The sequence below is a fragment of the Pimephales promelas genome, chromosome 13 (assembly GCF_988280905.1).
Source record: "Pimephales promelas chromosome 13, fPimPro1.hap1.1, whole genome shotgun sequence".
Taxonomy (NCBI): Eukaryota; Metazoa; Chordata; class Actinopteri; order Cypriniformes; family Leuciscidae; genus Pimephales; species Pimephales promelas.
The window spans coordinates 3342060-3358836 of NC_142781.1; the positions used below are offsets into that span (position 1 = coordinate 3342060).

General features: G+C 36.6%; 1 protein-coding gene across 4 annotated transcripts in view; it reads left to right on the forward strand.

Annotated features, from left to right (window-relative positions):
* The window catches only part of scara5 (scavenger receptor class A, member 5 (putative)), a 42733-nt gene that overhangs the window by 20710 nt on the left and 5246 nt on the right, over positions 1 to 16777 (forward strand). For all 4 annotated transcript variants that reach the window (XM_039664303.2, XM_089118338.1, XM_039664302.2 and 1 more), the window contains 4 exons: positions 3669 to 4157; positions 6902 to 6982; positions 7151 to 7258; positions 15247 to 15312. In XM_039664303.2, coding sequence (XP_039520237.2) covers positions 3669 to 4157; positions 6902 to 6982; positions 7151 to 7258; positions 15247 to 15312 — 744 coding nt within the window. The remainder of the gene's footprint in view (positions 1 to 3668; positions 4158 to 6901; positions 6983 to 7150; positions 7259 to 15246; positions 15313 to 16777) is intronic.

Below are 16777 nucleotides of genomic sequence, written 5' to 3' on the forward strand. Positions count from 1 at the left end.
TTAAGGAAAAGTATGATTGGGTGATGATGGTCAAGGTTTGATTATGACAATTGTTTTTATAAACTTAAATAAATTGTGGCAATCGGTTTCCTCAAATGAAATGAGTTATCTTAACTCATTGGATTTGACTATGTGATATGTGTGTGATATTGTGAGCTAGCAGTAACTGCAATTGCTAATTGCAGAGTTAATTTAAAGTATGTCATTTATATATTAATGGCACATACTGTTAAGCAATTAACATGTCTTTTCCGTTGCTTTTTAACAGTTTTTTACAGTTGAAGTTACAAAAAAAAGATAAATAAATACAATCATGGGATTAATATTTATAATTGTTATTATGTAATAGTGTAATGTAGACAGACACTATCACAACTAAAAGTGGGTTGAGTTTTTCTTTGTTCAATTTGCACACTGAATATGAGTTAGAGCTCTTAAAGTGCACCAGATTGATCATTAAAATGGACAAAAATTCCTGCCTAGAGGGACAGAGGTCCACCAGCCACAATTTTGCCAAAAATCCTATAGGAAACACTGTTATAGCTATGGCAATGCAGCTTATAGCTTGTTTTAGGATTCATCACTCTGGAGTATAGTATTAATTATACTAGTATCAATTATACTAATAATATTATACTAGTATTATAGTATTAATAAATTACAAGTTTGGAGTTATTTCATCTGTTAAATCAGTTATTCATACTCACTCATTACATAGCTTTAGTGGTTTAAGGAATGGAGATGGTATACGTATTCAAGGGCGTGCAAAGATTGGTGGTGTTTATGGAGGGAGTATGGTACATTTTTATGCTCCCTTCATAGAGCCATATTTTTGGCCCAAGGTGCTATTATGCCTAGTTGGACATGTGACACCGCTGCATATTCCTTACATATCTCATTGTTCAATGCACAGTGATTAAAATCAGCCATCATAAAAATATGGAGATAATGACTGAAATGTTGTGACGCTCTTCTCGATGTACTGTAGAAGTTTGCATTCACCTTTGGTCACAATTCCATTCGCAACAGACACAAATATTTGGGGAAACTCTCTCGGCAAGTAATGTGGCTGAAGGGATACAATGAACATCTCAATGTCTTCATTCACGTATAAACTTCATTCGTTCACGTATAAACATACTCCTCCACCCGCATCTTGCCAGTTATCTCTGCATCACAGTCCGTACGAAATAGGCCACTGAATCTATAGATTAACAGATCTTTTTCAGAGTCCGATTTCCGACAACTGTCTCTAAATTCATGTTGAAAACGAACATGTGCGTGCAATTCCTCTTTCTTGTTGCGTAGAGACCAAACTAAGAAATGGACGCTAGTGGAATGTGAGACAGCAGTCTCTTTCTCATTATTTCAAGTACCCCACCTCTTCTCCCTCGCTTCATCTGCCATTGACTAGAGTGAGCTTTCATTTTAAATCCTCTCCCACTACAGCAGAAACTCTCTATTGTAATAAATCCTGTTCAAACACCACTACTTTACAACTACACACTACATTAACTACTATGTATTAACATTTGAATTAATAATTTGATACAACGTACTGGAGTTTTTCCTCTTTGTTGTCATCTCTGCTTGAAATCTGCAATTGCAGTCATTTGCAGGATTATCAACTTTACGTGAGTTGTACCTCGGCTCGGCACAGCAGTAGGCTGTGAGGCTGTCAATCACCACATCGGTGTCGATACTGGCATACAGAATCACAGATTGAACTTTTTGGAAGCATGACCAACATAAGAATTTTCCCCCTAGAATGTCATCTGAACAAGTAACATCCACTTTTGTTCTTCTGACAAACTAACTAAAAAAAAAAAAAACATTGCAGTAAATTGTACTGATTAAATTTAACGATCAGTTATCATATCACGTCAAACTGTGCAAATTACACTTTGTTCTCAAATTGTTAATGTTAACAACATCAGCATTGCGTGACTACATTTAAAGTTTTTGCAAATTTTCGTAAATTGGTGTTGGTTGTGTTTTAACATAATCATTATTTGACCTAAATAGTGGAAAGCATAATTTATGAGTTAAGTTTAGCTAATGGTTTATTTGTAGTGCATACATTGTTTAGCCTTTTCAATGAAATCCAAATGATCAGATCATTTACATTTTTTTTATATATATATATAGGCACACACAGACATCAAGATTTAGCATATGAATCTCAGCAATGGTGACAAACAGATCACCTCTCCACATAAGCTCATTATTTATTCATGCAGCAATGCATGATGGGAGCCATGAATGATTTTGATTGGTGTTACCCAGAATGCACTGCAACATGCTTTATAATTGTCACCATTGTTGAGATTCACAGGCTGATTTTTTTATGTCTGTGTGTCTTAAAGGGACATCCCTGGTGTCGTTGGGATAATTCCGGTTGGCGTGGCTATGCCCAAGAGCTACAATTCTGTGTTATAAATTTCAAGGCCAGACAAGTAGTTTGTTGAGGGTTGTTTTTTTAGGGAAGGACTACATTCCTGTGCACATATATTCAAACATGCACACCTATAGAATCAACTCTTAATATGCATGTAAACGCCATCAGTGTTCTCACAGGTTCGCATTTTAAAGTTTGTGTAGAGAGAACTTAGAACGGTATTGTGTTAACCCCAAAGTTAATAACTAATGATCATTGCGACAGAAGTGAATCAATCAAAACTAACTTTAGCTGGAAAATAACTTTATTCTAGAGCTGTCATAAAGCCTAAACAATCTGTTACTTTTATTTCCTATTATCACGGTAAAGCTGCTTTGGAAGAATCTACATTGTTAAAAGCACTATATAAATGAAGATGACTTGACTTGACTTAAAAAAAAACATTGTACAATTGTATAAGAACAACTTTTAAGAAATGATTTAGTTTACATTGTAAAGGTTAAAAATACTATGCTGTACAAGGACAGTGCTGCTATAATAAATAAAGTAAACCTAACTAAGAAATTAGGCTATATTTGAGTTCAGTGATTCAGGTCAAATGATTGTGAAATAACGAATTTGTTAAAACACACTCAAGACCATCAGATCACCTTTTCTATTTGTTATTTTGTTTATCTGGCTGTTGTAATTCATGTACTGCAGCCAAACAAAATCTAAAGTTAAGAATTAAGGGTCAAGAGCCCAACTAAAGCAAACACTGATCTCCATAATGGTGACTTAAAATTTCCGGGTTTTCTCCTTCAGAGATTCTGCTTGTTAACATCAGGTGTCTTCAATAATGCTCAATCATCACTCAATTTTGCACTTAATTATCCCATTAACTTTAACACTGATTCAGTGTTCATTAAACACTCTGCTTAGAGTTTATATAACTCACACTTTAAAGTGTTAATTTAACACTGGGGATTTTGATGTGTACAGTGTTGTCGTGTAGACCAGTGGTTCTCAAACCTGTCCTGAAGGACCCCAACACTGCACGTTTTCTGTGTTTCCCTAATCAAACACACCTGATTCAACTCATCAGCACATTAACCCATGTGTTTGATTTAACACTGGGGATTTTGATGTGTACTCACTTGAGTCTAATATGCCTACATTTGTATTTGAGCTGCCAGTTTGAACATACTACATCACATCAACATAAAAATGAATTTATGTCTACAAGTGTGATTTAATACATGCTCTACACTTCTGTTACTTATACGACCAGGGCGACTAGCACAGGGCTTGGAGCGTGACATCAAAGATCTGCAGGCTTTCTCCGAGCACACCACTGACTCTGTGGCTCAACTCTGGGAACATCTAGCCATGATCAGTCATTCTAGTCAAAGGAACAGCAGCAGTCTGGGAGAGGAGTTGGCCATTGCTGCTGGCTCTATCCGAACACAGGGTGCAGTTTTAAAGACAATGGAGGCAAACGTAGAGACTCTACAGGAGCGTCTGAAGGAGGTGGGGTGGACAGTGCAGACATTAAACCATTCACTTAGTGGAGATGTGAGTCTGCACCAGGTGAAAATCTGTGAACTACAGGAGAAGATTGTAAATGTGTCCCATGATGCCACAACCATGAGGATCACACAAATACACCTTGAGGAACAGATCAGGAATGAGATTGAAATCCTAAACGTCATCACTGCAGATCTGAGGCTAAAGGAATGGGAGCACTCCATGGCACTCAAAAATTTAACTGTATTACAAGGTAGGAGCTTGTCAATTTTCTATCATTTCCTCAATATGGACAATTTTACTGAGAGAAAAGCTTTTTTTTTTTGTTTAAACTGTTAAGTGTTTGATGGTTTTCCTAACAGCCTTTTCAAAATTTACGATTTTAATAAATGTCTTAAGAATGCACATTGCTTGGTTATAACACACACAATTTGTATGCACTTCTGAGTTGTAATAGTAAATTTATCATCAGAGATATTTTTCATAACTCAACCTGTGATTTGTTGTCCTCTGAATCCTGCACTGGAGTTTTCTTCAGTGATTTAAATTTAGCTGATAGTGTTTGGTTGAAAGTTTTGCCCATTGTGCTTAAAAAAAAAAAAAAAAAACTTTTGCTGATGTCATCCCCATGTCATCCAAGATATCCAAGTCATTTTTTCTTCAGTTGAAAAGAAATTAAGTTTTTTGATGAAAACATTCCAGGATTTTCTCCATATAATGGACTTAAATGGGAACCAAACAGTTCAAGGTCCAAAAGACAGTTTCAGTGCAAACTGTTCAAAGGGCTTTAAATGATTTCAGACAATGAATAAGGGTCTTATCAAGCGAAACAATCACTCATTTAAAAAATAAACAACAAAGTTTAAGTTTTATAAGCTCAAATGCTCGCCTTGCTCTGTTCTGTGAAGCACGTTCATGACTCTCCTGTTCGAACTCGTTCATCAAAATGAACAAATCTTTTTTTGAGTCATTTGGTTCATTCAACAAACTAAATGAACGAGTTGACTCGGGAAAAGATTTGTTCATTTTGATGACTGTTTGATCACGAACGCTCATCACAGAACATAAAACTTATACTTTGTTATTTATTTATTAAATGAGCGATCGTTTCGCTTTCCCTTATTCATCGTTCTTATTGAAGAGCATTATATGGAGAAAAATCCTGGAATGTTTTCATCAAAAACCTTTCATTGTAGAATTATTTTAATATTTATTAAAAGTGCCATGAATATAACTCAGTGTGTTCTTAGAAACACGATTGCAATGGCTGAGAAAGAACCAGTTTAATAATAATAATAAAAGTTTAAAAAAATAAACCCAAACTAAATTATAATAAGCGAACAAGGTAATGCTGTTTTAAGAGTTGTTTCGAGCATCCTCATGTACGATATTGAGAGATTTAATTTATTTTATTTGCGGTTGATTTCCAGTTCTGTGTGTCACTTGTAATTGTTGTGGCATCTGCTCTTTTTTAGTTCTATGTTCTCTTTCTGTGCATGTTTCCTTTTTGTTCTAGTTTGTTTTGAGCAGCATTCGTTCTGAGTTTCTGTGATCATCTCCTTTGTTTTTCTTTGGTATGTTTATAGCCTGTGTTTTAGTTGCCCTAGAGAACTTAAACTTGCGACAATCAGTGGCTTTGTGCTGTGTGATGAAACTGCACATTTTAAAGTGGCCTTCTATAGTGGACAGCCTAAGGCACACCTGTGCAATAATCATGAGCATCTTGATATGACACACCTGTGATGTTGATGGATTATCTCGGCAAAGAAGAAGTGCTCACTAACACAGATTTAGACAGATTTGTGAACAATATTTGAGAGAAATAGGCCTTTTGTGTACATAGAAAAGGTCTCAGATCTTTGAGTTCAGCTCATGAAAATGGGGCAAAAACAAGTGTTGCGGTTATAATTTTGTTCAGTGTGTGTTATATATTCAAATTTAAAAGCAAAGTGTGATATTAATTGTAAATGTATATAATAATTATAAGAATATTATATTAATTATACATAATAATTACATATGATATACATATAATAAATAATTAGCAGCAAAAGTTGGTCAAGTTTGTCTCTAAAATTATTTCACTCTGAACTGCTTTAATTTGGTGTGAGAGATACAGAGGGAGTGGCTTTAATCCATCAGATACATGTCACTTTACTCAAAATATATAAATATATTTTTTATTTATGAATTTTGGTTTGGAACTCTAACTAGCACTGCGCAGGTTAGCAGTGTAGTGTACATTACCATGGCAATGAAACCAGCTAAAAAACGATCTATTTTATTGAGCCCACAAAACCACTCAACTAATCTCAAACTCACCTGGTTAGCAAGTTCTAGCAACTGAAACCAGCTTCATGCAACAAGCCACAGAAAACATTATTAATGGTCAGTCATTGTCTTGTAGATTGATCCTACTTTAATTAACTCCAGTACTACTTCAGTTACTCCCTGACCCTGAACATATACACACTGAACAGTGTTGTTTAAACGCTGAGAATTTGGCTGTGACATTTCCCCTATTTGCCATTGGTTGGACAAACAAATACTGTAGTCCCAACCCAAACTCACACGATTGGTTGAATCAGTATTCCTGTGTCAGGACGACTTGTGAATCAACAAGTTGTGATGCTTAAACAAACAGAGCAGTGATTTGAGGGCATCACAGAGTCACAATATTAAACTTTTGGGGGAATCAATCTATGAAGAGATTACTTATATTTATAAGAGAGTATTGTAAAAAAAAAAAATAATAATTATACATTTTAAAGAACTTGTTTCACCCAAAGGTCTACAGAAAATATGTCCTATCCTTCGTAGTCCACATACACACACAGTCCAAAGACCAGGGTAAACATGTTCTCCATTGTACAAATTGGACTGTACAAAGAAACAGAGCCTGCTAGTCTAGGTCATTAGAAATCTGTTAGAGCCAGTAATGAATCATTTTTTCACACTTCTGTTTTAATTGTTAAATGTTGTTGTTCTTTTTTTTAGGACCCCCGGGACCAAAGGGTGAAAAGGGTGATGTGGGGCCCCTGGGACCAGCTGGACTTCCTGGTTTGACGGGAATAAGAGGTGTAGTACCACACTCACACAGTGAAGCACAGCCAAAACACATCATCACCAGCAACTGACTGACCAGCTATAGCCTCTAAATCATCCACATGTATGAACACAACCCATTGACTTGACTTGTCATGTGTCTTGAGTATATATCCTAAAGAAACTTTTTATTTTTGTCAGGCTTGTCAGGAGAAAAGGGCATTCAGGGTCCTCGTGGACTGGCAGGAAAAGGTGGGCAGGATGGTCACAATGGAGAAAAAGGAGAGATTGGACCTGAGGGACCAAAAGGTTAGATTTAGGTTATTTATATTGACAAAAACACACACTCTTTGAATTTTTTTATGATAATGACAAAATCATAATATAGTCTGTTCATTCACTAATCTCATTCAGAGTTTAATCCTGTATCAAAAGTGTTACATTGCCACCATTGTGAAGCTTCAAACTACATCAATCAGTTACAATGACAATTGTTTTAAATGCATCAAGCACAACAAAAAACACAACTACACTGGTTTGTAGAAACACAGATATCTCAACAATGGTGGCAATAAAAACATTTTTGATTTATTGCTTCAGAGCATGCTGTGAGTTTTAGGGCGTTTACACACCTGAACGTCCTCACCAAGGTCCGAACCAAAGTTTACATTTTGATACATTTTATACTTTCAGAAGGTTTTGGTTTGGATTCACACTGCAATTATGCGAGCGCACTAAAGAACTTTGCGTGACATACTTGCGTCCTGTCGTCATCATCTATGTGGACTGCAGCTTGACATCTGAAAAGGAAAAATAAATTAATAATTTACCAAGAAATTCCTATTAAAACAAAAGTAAAAAGAATATGTTGGCCTATATTTATATAAAATGTAAATTAAATTGTCAAGCTACTGTGTGATTACTAAAATAGGCTAGTGGCGCTCAGCCATGACGTTCAAGCTCCGTGTCGTCAGATGTGCAGATGACAGATGACAAACTCAAGCCTACTTTTTGAGGACTTGTAGAACTCTGAAGATTAACGTTAATAATCCCCTAAAATCGCCAAAGGTTTTGAAATGCTGGCTATATCCAAGTGTTCTTATTACTGTATAGATTTCATACTCCATTGCTATGGAAATAAGCCTGTTGTTCAAATGAACCTGATTATAGTATGTAATATATAATATAATTTGTAATATCATAATATGTGTATTACGAGGTGGTCCGTGAAAATTCTTGATTACAAAGAGTGCTCCACACATACAAAAAGTTTGAAAACTTCGAGAAGCTGAGAAAACTTTGAAAAGTTCGACTTTGAGCGCTGTTAATTCACTGTAGTTTCCTGTAGGCTGTTTTCTTAAAAACTAAAAAATTACCCAGAGTGCATTGTTTTCTATGTTATATTACTGTTTTGATGGAAAATGATTTTGACCTTTTTTTTACAGCAAGGGTTAACAGTGCAGCCACTAGTGAGCCGAACCTCTGCCAAACCTTATAAATCGGTCAAATCATGTTTCTATTTCAATCTAGTGTTTTGACCATAATATTTAAAAAAATTCCATTATTTATTAAACCAATTGAAGTCTATGAATTGATCTCACTAATATAGTTCTGTCAGGACCACTATCTTCAAAGATGATTGATAATTAGCATACAGTTTGGATTTGTGGTATGGTCTGTTCAGGGCAATAACTCCTTGCTGCTGAGAGCCAGCTGATGAACTAACACTGTGCTTGATTTAAACTAATAGGTGCATGTTTTTCTATCCCAATGGAGACTAAAATGTGGTCGCCAGGAGGAAACAAGCTTAGAAATAATACACAAGTAGTTTCTTTTTTTTTTTTTAATGTAAAAACGGGTTATGTTAGGTTTAGGGGTAGGGTTAGTGTAAGGGGATTGAATATATAGTTTGTACAGTATAAAAACCATTACCATAATAAGTGTAATAATGTGTAAAGGCTGGAAGTCAGTTGCAGTACTTGTGTTTCTCTATTTTCTGTTATTGTGTTCCTCTTTCCTTCAGTGATTATGCTTGTTAACAGCAGGTGTTTATCACTAATGCTCAATAATCACTTACATATTTCCTTAATTATCCCTTAATAATCTCACTGCAGCATTTTCCTGTGGGGTTGAAAGGGTTAACACTGTAAGATAAAAGGACACACCCAAGTTAAAAACAGGTATTTAGTTTACTGAAAAATGTTGCATGTGCTTTAGTCCAGGAGAAGATCTAGAAACATTGATGATGTGCTATATGTTGCTTTATTTAAGAGGCGACGATTGTGTAGTTGCTGGTCCAGTGGAAATCTCTTTGTTTTTTTTATATTTTTTTAGTAGTCTCGAATGAAATAATTTGTTCACATTATTAGCGCATTATAAATATTAGTTAATAAATTTAAACTGCAGTTGATTCATTTAAGGCAGTCGGTTTCTGCAAATGAAATTAGTTACCTCCAGTTTTAATTTAGTGCATGGTATCTTTACAGGAACATGCTGTATATTACAGTAAATAACTGTACAATGAACAGTAAATTTGTCTGTATTTTATTCTAAAAAAACCTGTTAAGGTCAATCAGTGTATATTAGTGAGGAGATTTTGGACCTCACAAGTATAGTCAAACCTGTACTCGCACATTAAAGTGTAAACACAATCTAAATACGTATTGTTCACTGTATTAAGCTTTGATTAAAACAAGTGTTTTGCTAGGTACACAGATGTATAGGCTATCCTTCATTTTTTTTCTCACCCTTTATCTTTGTTTCAGTTAGCCTAGTGCTACCCTATTCAACATTAAATGTGTTTCCAGACATTTTACTTTTCTAATTTCATCCACAATTGTACCAGGAATGTGTAATATGGGCTTTTTAGGGGGTTCCTAAAAGCGTACAATTGAGTTTTCCATGTACAGGCTGCATTATGTCACAATTCAGTATAGAAACAAGTGAAGGGGGGCTGTGTGTGTTCTTGGAGTTTCAAAAATGATGTCATGATGTATTTTTTTCCTTTAGTTTTGGAATTATAAATTGCATGACCTTCAGGTTCAGGTGTTAGTCTAAAAACAGACTACTTTCTCTTGGTATTTATATAGACATCCTACTCTACATAAGGCATCAAATATGTTCTTATTTACTACGAATGTGTCATGCCACACAAAAGTTGTGTGTTCATTGTTCACTTGACTCTAGAAACTTAGTTTGGACACGGTGGGAGGTTCTAGGCTGGCAAAAGAGCTAGCTGACTTCAGGCTTTACTTTTTTGTTTCTATTTTCCCTCTTTATTTAAATTTCAGTCTCAGCTCAAACTCCAACTCACTGATCTCATTCTCCGAACATGTGCTGGTCCTTAAACACCTTCCAAAACATATAATGATTCCCCCTAATGTTCTCCAGAGCACCACACCATCCTCCACTCGCACTTCATCTTTCCTCAACTTCCACCAAAACAATTTACCCATTTCTCCTTTTTTCATTGCCTCATTCTGGTGTTTATTGGACTTCAGAACCTTGTTTTTGTAATAGAATCATCCTCGGTGACATACACTATGTTCTTGGGCCTCACAAGTTATGTGAGCACACTGGTTGTGGTCCATTGCAATAAATGCGTCATGTTTTCACAGCATGTGACAAACAGCTGGGAAAGATCAGTGTGAATTGGCCGAGATTACTGCTGACTACAATAGGCCAGAAGAGTGAGACTGTGGCTGTGTATGACTGACATATATTCTAAATATCATTTTTAAATTGCTATTTTTTAACCCTATTAAGAGGCTACTTACTTGTCAGGGGTGACAAACACATTTGCAAAATGCAAAATGAAAATCACACTGGCTAATAGTCATGCCTTTGGAGGACCCCTGATCAATATTGAATCTGCGCCCACAGATGATCTATAAAGGATTATAATTACAAGAAAAATGGACTGAATCTTAAAATATGATAAAAAAAAATACTGCAACGTCCCTCTATAAACCCTACCAAACCCTCAAAGTGGCCATAGAAACCAGTTACTACAAATGCGATTTATTTCTTTATTTCACCATTACCAGAATTCTCTAAAACAGACACTTGGAATTTGGTGTTCCCTATCTGTCAGTCACCTTGATGTTGGGTCAATGTCCTGACACGAAAGGTCACACTTGGGAGCACCAAACACCTCTGATAATTTCGAATTGGTGAGTATAAAGCCTTGTTCACACTACATGATTTTAAAACGTCGGGCTGAACTGTGCAGTTCACACTACATGACTTGCTCTCAGTGAAATCAGGAGTGTTCAAGTTGTTGAGCTGTTCACACCACACAACACAACGTGATTGATCCACAACAGGAGGTAACTCACTACAGGAGTTGACAACGCACTACATAGAGATACAACCACGATCGGATGATAAGAGCAAATCATTTGTGACTCAATGAGAGCTGTTCCAGTACTATGTTACGGTCTAAATCCTGAAAATAATTGAATAAATAACGAGTTGACAACAACTCTCTCACCCAACAGTTCTATCTTGTCTACAAACCACGTTTTGTCACGAAAAACCACGCAATAAAACGAACCAGAAATGCCACGAAACAGCACGTGCGCCAATACCCAGTGAAGAAGAGAACACAACGCGCGGATATGGACGTCAGACAGAAACTAGTGATGCACACTATTTGCGCGACGATCTGCTCTGAGAAAAAAAAGAAAAAAAAAAGAAAAACTAAGATTTATCTGGTGTCCTCAACCCATGCGTTGCTATGATTGGCTGCACTCATGACATCACTGAGGTTGTGTCACGCGACGGCTCTGGATATCTAGCAGGCTAGATATTTTTCTGGACTCGGCGACGCGTCTACGAGGCGTCTGTGAGCGTTTTTGCTGCGTTGTTGGCTCTTTCATACTAACAGATTGGCAAGCGTTCATCGTCCACTAATCCCCCGGGATTTGCACGCGATAACACCCTGACCTGTCGGCGGGCTCAACGATTTGCAAATCGGCCATAAATCAAGCTTAAAATCCTGTAGTCTGAACTTGGCTTAATTTGCATGCCACTTCCTTTTATACACGTTTGTTAGGGGAGTGGCATGGAAATTATACTCACCAATTCTTATTGGTCCACTCAGATTTGGTCTCATTCAGATTTTTGAGCTGAGCGGTGTACAGTCACTCTTTCCATTCACCTCTGCCTTGTGAATCTTCTATCGAAGCTGCTGTACACGACACATTACAGCGGTCTCTCTCCCTTCCCTATAACACAGATAAGTGCAAAGAGCTCCCCTGGGCACTTAAACAATAAAAAGACAGATTTCCTTAAAAGAGCAAACACAGACAGAGAGTGTCTTTTTAAAAGATGCCCTTCTGTCTGGTCAATATTTCTTGTCCTTGGATGGCCCCGATCTCTGCCTTTTGAGTTTGGGTCTGACCCACGCAGAGACAGTGTGTATGTTCCCATTGTGTTTATGGTCATGGCAATGTATCTTTCACAACTCTCTTTTCTGGCTAGAGAGATAGTCACTTCAATCGCTACCAATTCTAGTTATTGTGCTTTGCACAAGATCGCGGCGGCAAGCACTGAGGGCAGCATGAGGACAACATTAGGTGCATTTCTGCCGGGTAAATCCTCACTGACCTCCCATTCCTCGTGTTGGATGTAGGGCCAAGTGGAGATCCTGGATGAGTTTGGCAGCTTGGCTCATGTCAAGCCAAATTTTTAATTCGTGGCTCCATATTAGAATGAACTGTCGATTGTCGTGGGTGGGCTGGATGTTTGCTATCTGGGCTCAAAACATGAAGCCCCTATTTCGCAAGGTGGCCTCTTGGGCAACACTGTTGTGGACTTTTTCCAGCAGTTCTTGGCCGTTAAGAAGCAGACATACATCTGCCTTCAGCGTGATTCCACCTACAAACATGGCAGCCACACCAGCTCCGCCATAGTCCGAGCCTATAGCCCAGCCACAGCGTCGAGCTTCTGGGGGAAATGCAACCAAGCTCGCTCATCAGACGAACCCAAAGAAGGCTTTGACGCATCCCTAAGATGAGCGACCCTATTGGAGGGGCAGGTGGAGAATCCTTTGTTCCCTTTTCATCTTGGTCTGCCAATAGCCCAAGTGGCAGCTGCATCTAAATTTGGACATATTGGATGCAAATTTGTTGCCTTCTCATATCTGACTGCGACCCACACAAAACCCCGCACAGGTCAGCGTGGTGTTTTTTCAAGGATGCACATCTTCCTCCCAGTTTCAGTTGGGGTTTTCAGAGCGGAAATGCCGCCTTTGTTCCACATCGCTGATTGTTCCTCTGGTGCTACTGGGTTTGGAGGCCTGTCTACCATCTCTCAACCCGTCTCACTGGACCTAAATAGCTGGATTTCAGTCACGTGATTATGATCCTAGTTAGAAATGTTTTGTTCTAAAAACGTTCTGGGAACATTACTACAATCTTCTAATAATGTTTTCAGCAGGTAGTTTTATTTTGGTTCCCAGAATGTTCTCCTAAAAGGAACGCAGCATAAACTCCAGTGATAAATGTTAATGAGATAATTACGTGATTAATTGAGTGATGATTGAGAATTATTGAAGACACCTGATGTTAACAAGCAGAATCACTGAAGGAGAAAATCACTATTTTTAAGTTGGGAGCTATGAATGAGTTTTGATCCGTGGCTCCCAGAATGCACTGCAACATGGTTTATTATCATCACCATTGTTGAGATTCACAGGCTGAATCTTGATGGCCCTGTGACTTAATAAAAAAAAAAATCTAAATCTTTTGAACAGAAATATTAATAATATTTAGGATTCTATTGAAAATGCAACAAATTGTATGTTGTAGAATCACCAGGCTGCTGTAATCAACAAGGTAAACCTAATTATCTAAATTGTAGTCACTTTGGTTTAAAGCATCTGCTAAACGTAAATGATGTTTAGTGATTCAAGTCAAATGATGGTTACGGTTAAACATAACCGTCATTTCCTACGAACTCTGCGAAGGTGGACAGAAGAGGCAACGAGGCACGTGAAATGAGAAGCCAGGCATTTCACGGTTACGACCCTTGTTTTTACTCACTCTGAGGCTGTCTTGCTTGCGTATGTTTCATGTTCCAGAATAATCAACACCTGAACACCATTCTCTTTGTTCATGTGGCAATTACGACTCAATTATAACAGCCAAACAAAATCTAAAGTTAATAATTTAAGGGTCAAGAGCCCAACTAAAGCAAACACCAATCACCATAATGGTGAATTAAAATGAGATTTTCTCCATTAGTGATTCTGCTTGTTAACATCATGTGACTTCAATCGTGGTCAAAAACATCCTTTCCCAAAACATCCTCAAAATGTTACAGTTAAAACGGTATATCTTAGTTTACATTTAACCTTATAGGAACATTATTTGAAAAGAGAAAACATCCATAAAACATTCTTTGAACATTTCTTTAAAACATTAACCAAATAGGCAATGTTAGCCAATGTTCTGAGAACGCTCCCTGCTAGCTGGGATGACGCGCGAAATTCAGTTGGAGTGAAGAGCGCAATGGATGAGATGGAGGAAAATCCGTACTGTACTACGTTACACGCTATTACAAGAGAAAGATATAAACAAAAAAATCAAACATATGTTGGATGTGATCCTTATTTTATGTAGAGGAGCGATTTTACAACTGAACTGAAAGATTTTCCAGCCATCGAGGCGGTAGATATCAGCAACTACCTCGTCTTACAGACACACTTTGACTTTACAAAGTTCGAAAACATTACACATTACACAAACATAGCCACTTAAGTTTGTATTAACTCATCTTTGACGAAGTGATTACTACACACGGGCATTTTCGGTTCATTCGGCTTCTCCCTACCGCAGACAATTTTTGCAAGCCGTTTTTCCAGAGTTTTCTGTCAATTTCTAGGATTTCCACCACTCCTCGTGGTTTGATCGATTTCAGTAACCACAAACAATGCAAAACATAGGTATTTTGAGTTTGTTAGTACTTTCTAAATACAGCAAATCACTTCCATTTGCATGTCGCATGTCGCTCCATTTGCATGTCGCGCCATGGCAACGCAGTGGCGTGACGTCATATGAAACCCAGCTATTGGCATATCAATTACCTCGAGTTGCTAGTGCTATTACTGTTGGTATTACACAAATGTTGTGCAAAGACAGAGAGAATGAAAAACAGGTCCTATTGGGGGCACCATATTGACCCACCAGGACTTGGTTCTTGGAGCTCATGCTCCTTGCGACTTGTATAATTTTCATCATTCCCCTGATCACACAAGAATGAAGTTTGAATGAAACTCTCTGCTTTACCTGCAGGTATGAGAGGAGAAAGAGGCCAGAAAGGAGAGAAGGGAGAGCGTGGAGACAAAGGAGGGAAAACAGGTGAACATTTGAATCATGCAGTCATTTTATTTATGTTTTTTCTACAAATTATGCTTTGTGAAAGTATTTTGTTAATATATGTTAAAGTCAAGTCAAGTTAATGATTACATCCTCTGAGATCTCTTATAATTTATATTAAGTTTTTTTTTTTTGTTGTTGTTGTATTTTGTTCAAAAGATTAAATACTTGACCACCGTCTACTTGGCCCCTTGATTTACACCCGTGGAACGATTTTCAAAACTCCAGATGAAAAAAATAACTAAATATGCCTTAACCCCTTAACTGTCACCGTCCCGATACCGGGATGCCTAACTTTACTTCACTATATTTCTATTAAATCCTAATCTAATTATGACAAATTATATATTGTTAGAAAGGTCTAAGACTTCTAAATAGATATTCTACCCCTGTTTTGTGTGAAAAATTATGTAGGAAGAGTAATTGATGAATTTATGACAAGAGTGCACCTCAAAAAATCTGCATCATAACAGGAGTTTTGACCTTTGTCACAAAAAGTCGATGGACCCACTTTTAATCATTGAAACTTCTGTTTTTATGCTAAAAGTTCATAATAAACATATAATCTAGTATTTTTCAATAAAAAATAAAAAATTATAGTACAATATTATGCTCTAAAAATGATAATATTTATATTTATTATCCTCTAAAATATAATATTATTTTTTATCGCCTTTTTTATTATATCACATATTTTAGTAGTTATCATAAATTAGGTATCATTTGAAAGCTTATAAACTCAGAATTCATCGTGTGAAAACTGTTTTATAATTGAAAGTTGGGTTACCATAGAAACGGTACTTATTTTATCAGGCTCCTCCCCTTTTGGGCATCATTATATTTCATAATTTATGATCAAAACCTTTTCTAATCTTGACAAAACTGATATTGTCAGAAAGGTCAGAGTCTCAAGGTTCCAAATTTTGTGACAGAATTGATATTTGGACAGAAATGTATTAATTTGTTACGGCAGAGTGTATACAACTAAATTCAATGGAATTCAATGGCACCGGGTGGCTATTTTTGGTACTACTCCTAAACAAAATCTCATGGCAACTTCAATTTTTGTGATATCAACTTCAAATTTGGAACATAACTTGATAAGATGTATGGCTTTGATTTTATAGAAATTTTAGAGTAAAACATATTTTATAAAATATATATTTTATATAAAATATAAAGTACTGTATATTTAATTTACTGTAAATTTAAACTTCCATAACTTTTTCATACTTTCATTTTTTGAAGTGTTATTACTTCAGCAATAATCTGCTGAGTGTTTTCTTTAAAACAAGACCAATATATGGGTCTATATTCCAAAGCATTCTTATATTACAACCATTTAAGTTTGAATAGTTCATTTTAACCCCCATTCTCAAAAAGGGGGGTGACAGCTAAGGGGTTAAAAGATATTAGGCATAATTTGATGACAATCAAATGCAAATAC